We start from the raw sequence: 5,089 nt of genomic DNA, 5'->3' as shown, positions 1-5,089 counted from the left end.
CCCCAAAGTCCCCAGATATTTCTTAAATTGGACTTGGCAGCCCTAATATAGTGGCTGCATTACGGCTATATAGACAAGTCCTTTTTTTACCACCACCACCCGGATAATATTACTGCAGTACGAGATGGTGCAAGAATTAAAGAAAATAAACCTGAAAGGAGCCAGCAATAGTCTCTTTTGAGGGACTCTGTTATAGAAGCGAAGAACGTCCTGCGCTGTCAGATCAGGTCACGTTCAGATGCAAGAAATGTACTTAGAATTAGAAACAACAACACAAGACTCCAGTGAGCTGGCAAAAGCCGCTTGTTTGGATTAGATCTAGACTGGACACACAGAGAAACAATACAGAAATAGCCTAAGCCACACCCTTTCCCTCATCCTAAAACATGAGTGTTTTACGTTTCTTCCTTTCAGCGGAACCCTTTCAACGACGGTTCGTATTTCCAGCCGGACACAAAATAAAGTAGCTCTTCCTGGCCGTTCATTTTATCGCTTCTTTGCTCTTTGGTGGAGGGCTTTTTACTTCCCAGAGTGCTTCGCGAGATTTCCTTCTCTTCCGGTTGTAGTCCGAGCGGCGGTGGAGGCGGAGGTGAGAGTTTCTCTCCGTAATCCAGCGCCATCCTTCTCGAGCGGGGCCCGGGTGCGGGAAGTGAAAACCGCTGAGGAGAGGCCGCATGCAGACCACATCGGGGATGGCAGAGAAATTAGCTTGGTGTCTCTGACAAGGGTGGGGGAAATCAGAGAACGAGACGGAATGATGGGTAGACGGATCTTGAAGATTTAGTGGCATCACTCTCCGCTCTTGGAATGGTCGGTTTGGGTGTTAAGAGCATTAACACAACCCGGAGGGATTAAACTAAAAGCTCTTCTAGCCCAGCATCGTACTTCCCGTCCCTGCAAACAGGGCACGCAGACCACAGATTTATCTTTTTGTCGCCCCTCTCCCCGGTAGCTGACTTTCAGGAAGTCAGCTAGACATGGAAGTTCTGTTGCTATTACCCATGGATTTGCCCGATCCACTTTAGCATCGTCAGCCTTGTATCTTGTGCCTATGAATTCTGCTCATGTATTTTTTGAGATTACGGTATATTTGGTTAATTTGAAATGTTAGATCAGCATGTGTGGAATTCATATTTATGTGACAATCACAACAATGAAATGTGGCGGCTACCATAAGCATAAATGATTTGCAGTGATAGGACTTTCATAAATCTGTTGATAGCTACTAGCCGTGATAGAAGCTCCATATGTTGCATGGTAAGAAGCTGTGCTAGGGGCAGACCATAAGATAAGACTGTTGCTTTCATGCCCTGCTTATAATTATAAGCCTTTCAGGGCATCTTGAACATCCACGGAATGGATACAAAATGCTGGTCTAGATGGATCTTTTGGCCTGATCCAGCAATACTTAACCATCTTAAAAGGGAGTTCGAGATGATTAAGCAGTTATTGTTTTTAAAAGCAGCCTGCATAACCTATTCTTTAAATTGGGGAAGGCGGTTTTACTTCTTCCATGCAGTTTTTCTGAAAAAAGCCTTATTCCTTTAGTTATTACTAGCCTCAATAGATAAAAAGTACTAGTACTGTTTGAGTGCCTGGCGTTAGTTGAGTTGATAAAAATGTTCCCTGCTACGCTATTACTATGAGGAAAGGGTGTGTTTGTGTTAAACATACTCCATCTCAGCTCTGATCCAACCCCATCTGCAACAGCTGCTTTTTCACAATAAAAATAAGTAAAGATCTGATCATGAATTCCCAATAGAATGTGCGGTTAAGCCTTAGAAGGACAAGAAAAGGGTTCTGTTTTCAGAACTCATAAGGGACAGCGATGATTGTTTTGTATGTATGATAGGAACACTTCTGATATTTACTTCTCTCAACAGGTTTAAGCAATGGCCAAGTCCAAGAACCACACCACTCACAACCAGTGTAAGTTTGCAAGCAATGAGAGGCATTATGGTCAATAATCCCTTTTTCCGTAGGGCTCATAATTAAATGTAATTACTGGCATCTCCAGTGTTAATATTAATTTGATTTAAATATGCAAAGATTTTTGAAAATTCAGTAATTGCAGTTGAATATAGATATAAACCAAAAGATGTGTAGAAAAACTGTAGTTAGTTGATTGTAAATGGGAGCATAAAATTCAAAGGAGTACTCACTAACAATTGCAAAACAATGGGCATCTGGCAGGGGAATCCTAAGCAAAGTAACACCCTTTTAAGTCCCATTAAAGCCATTGGTCTTAGAATGGTGTAACTCTGTTCAGGATTGCACTATATCTACTCTAAAATTAAGGTTTGAAAAATTCCACAAAACTATCAATATAATACATGTTTGGCCTGATTTTATCACCAAAGTTGAAGGGGATAGTGACATTTTCAGTGTTACTGTCATGATTAAAAACATAGCATGTTAACTGTTAAGCCTCTAGATAAGTCTTATTTAACAGCTGTCATTGATGTAATTTTTAGCAGTAGTTGGCAGACTATGTTGAGAAAATACTGTTGGTAATTAACTTGAAATATTTGCTAACTTTTTCTCACTGAGACTCAAAAGTAGATTGCACAGTACAAGTCAATACAGTCAGTGGAGATGGTACATCCAATAAGCAGTGTAACAGGATTAGGACTGCAGAAAGCTGAATTATATTAACATGATATGTTAAACATTGCAGAAAGTACAATGGATAATACATACAGCAACATAGTGTATACGATAGTATAGTCCACAGTCCCTTTCCCTTTATCAAAACATCTTTCTGAACCATTCCATTGTAATACATCCCAATTACCTGTGGTAAAATGCCCTCCTAAAGAAATCAGTTCTGCATAGTTTACTGAATGCTGGGTGTGTGGGAGCCTTCCTGACTTCATCAGGCAGGACATGGGGCCGTAGCAAAGAATGCATGTGTACAAGCAGTTGTTGATCTTGCACCTGCTTAGCAAACTTGGATTTTAAGGATGCAAAGCATACCCTATGACAGGCATAAATTCTATGTTGATCTCACCCAGAATGACAGATATCGCTTGATTGGAGAAAATAAACTGTGAGTTAGCTCTGGCTTACAAGCAATCAGCAGGCAGGCTCATTGTAATAATATTGTTCTCAATACAGTATTCAAAGTACAAACTAAAGAAGTTGTTAGGGTACGTCATAGCGGATAGTCCTAAGTAGATTTATAGCACAGTCCTTGTCATACTCCTTTGAGAGTGATGTACTTTCATTTAAATAGGATTTTAATACAAATACAGGCAGGTAGGTACCCCTGACTTTTGGGTCTGCTGTCTAGATGGTAGCAACCCTAATAGCTTGGCCTAGCCTGATCTCATTAGAGCTCGGAAGCTAAACAGGCTCAGCTGGTGTTAGTACTTAGATGGGAGACCGCCAAGGAATAGTTGGGTTGCTGTCCAAAGGAAGGCAATAGCAAACCACCTCTGCTTATCTCTTGCTTTGAAAACCTCATAAGGTGGGACTTCATGGGGTCGTCATGAACTCAACAGCATATTTAACTCATCTAGATCGTACAGGTGGGGTTGGCAATAGAAGCTGTCAATACGTTAGCAATCCTGTATGTAATTTCTAGTCTAATATTCAGAAAAGACGTGTTTCTTTCCATCAAGAACAGTACTAGAATTGCATTTAAAGGTTCACAATGGCTCACCTTGGGGTGGGGAACAGCGACTGAGAGAATGTGGCTTGCCTATGACCATCTAGTAAGATCATGACAGAAATGTCAGTTGAAACAGAAATGTGCTGCTTCTTTGGCCACTGTGCTACCTAGCTCAGTTTATGAATAGAAACCATGCAAATGTGATATGGTAACATGTTTCGCTTTTTGTTAATGGAGACTGATAAAGCTTATACAAGTATATAAACATACGTTATTAGCTTTCTGTATTCTAAGTGTGATTATTGTGTCATTTCAACAGCTCGCAAATGGCACAGAAATGGCATTAAGAAGCCCAGATCACATAGATACGAATCTCTAAAGGGGGTAAGTGCATTTCTGATGTGTTTCTTTGGAAATAAGTCCTGCTTGAGTCTGAAGAGATAAGGCAGGATATAGATATTTTAAGAATATAACTAAATGTATGTCTGCATAGACTGCCTTTTGGTGAGGCTGGTCTCTCAGCAAAGAGTGTAAAGAACACTGGGAGGAGTAAGTGTTAAATCTCCTCCGCATCATTTTTACCTTTATTGGAGGAGTGGATTACCTTCTGCTCATCTACAGTATTAGGAGACTTCATTCAGGCATCTCAATACTATCAAGATAAAAATTGGAGGATTTGCAGTTAATTATGCACCAGGCTACAAGTTTAATTTCTTTGCAAGTTGCCAAGCAAATATTTCTTTTTTTTTCTCTTCCTCTTAAGGTTGATCCCAAGTTCCTGAGGAACATGCGCTTTGCAAAGAAACATAACAAGAAAGGGCTGAAAAAAATGCGAGCAAACAATGCCAAGTAACTGGTCGCCTTTGGATGGGGAAAGGGATTGACTTGCTTGGAATCTGATCAGCAGTTTTTCCTCTTACTGTTTGTTTTTCACTCAAAGCATTTTGTATAAATAAAACTGAGTGTAATGTACAGGTGCAAATGTGCTCTCTGTTTTGATTTTATAGGCGACTGGACTTTATGAAAGGCAGTTTGTGTCAATTAGCTTTGATTTTTGGGGGGAAATGGGAGTGAATCTTGTCAATTCTGTTCCAGTATTCAGTGTCCTGTTCTCTTCCTGTGTTAAAAGCACCCCTGAATTTACATAGAGGAACTGATTCAGCTGCTGAATGCTGGATCAGGAGAGAAATGCATTGGGTGGAGACAGGAGATGTGGAAAGCAGGGGGATGTGGATAAGGCGGGCGCAGAACCTCAAGCAAGGCTGTACTCTTTCAGGAGATTGTGGACAGGAGATCAGGATTTTACACGTGTTTGAGGAACCATGTTAGTGGGAAACAGGTATGGAATATGGTGCTCAGTTTGAAACAATCATTCTACATTGATCGCGAAAAATGTTGGCTTTAGGTCTCTCACAGCCTCTAGCTATTACTATTACTGACTGAGGATGCTACATTCATCTCTGTTTTCATATTCCT

At 40.5% G+C, this 5,089-nt stretch overlaps 1 protein-coding gene across 3 annotated transcripts; it reads left to right on the top strand.

Annotated features, from left to right (window-relative positions):
- Window positions 1–413: 413 nt before the first annotated feature.
- On the top strand, window positions 414–4,595 carry RPL29 (ribosomal protein L29). 3 transcript variants are annotated; one of them, XM_060239935.1, is made up of 4 exons: window positions 414–589; window positions 1,884–1,929; window positions 3,933–3,997; window positions 4,377–4,595. In XM_060239935.1, the coding sequence occupies exons 2-4, from the start codon at window positions 1,893–1,895 to the stop codon at window positions 4,464–4,466; spliced, it is 192 nt and encodes a 63-aa protein (XP_060095918.1). In that variant the 5' UTR covers window positions 414–589; window positions 1,884–1,892; the 3' UTR covers window positions 4,467–4,595. The 3 variants fall into 3 exon arrangements, with proteins under 3 accessions (XP_060095918.1, XP_060095917.1, XP_060095919.1); XM_060239934.1 differs by having other exon boundaries at window positions 557–640; XM_060239936.1 differs by having other exon boundaries at window positions 567–649.
- The last annotated feature ends 494 nt before the right edge of the window (window positions 4,596–5,089 follow it).

The sequence above is a fragment of the Heteronotia binoei genome, chromosome 5 (genome assembly GCF_032191835.1).
Source record: "Heteronotia binoei isolate CCM8104 ecotype False Entrance Well chromosome 5, APGP_CSIRO_Hbin_v1, whole genome shotgun sequence".
Taxonomy (NCBI): domain Eukaryota; kingdom Metazoa; phylum Chordata; class Lepidosauria; order Squamata; family Gekkonidae; genus Heteronotia; species Heteronotia binoei.
Note: the sequence above shows the minus strand (reverse complement) of the source record. Positions and strands in the feature narration are given on the sequence as shown.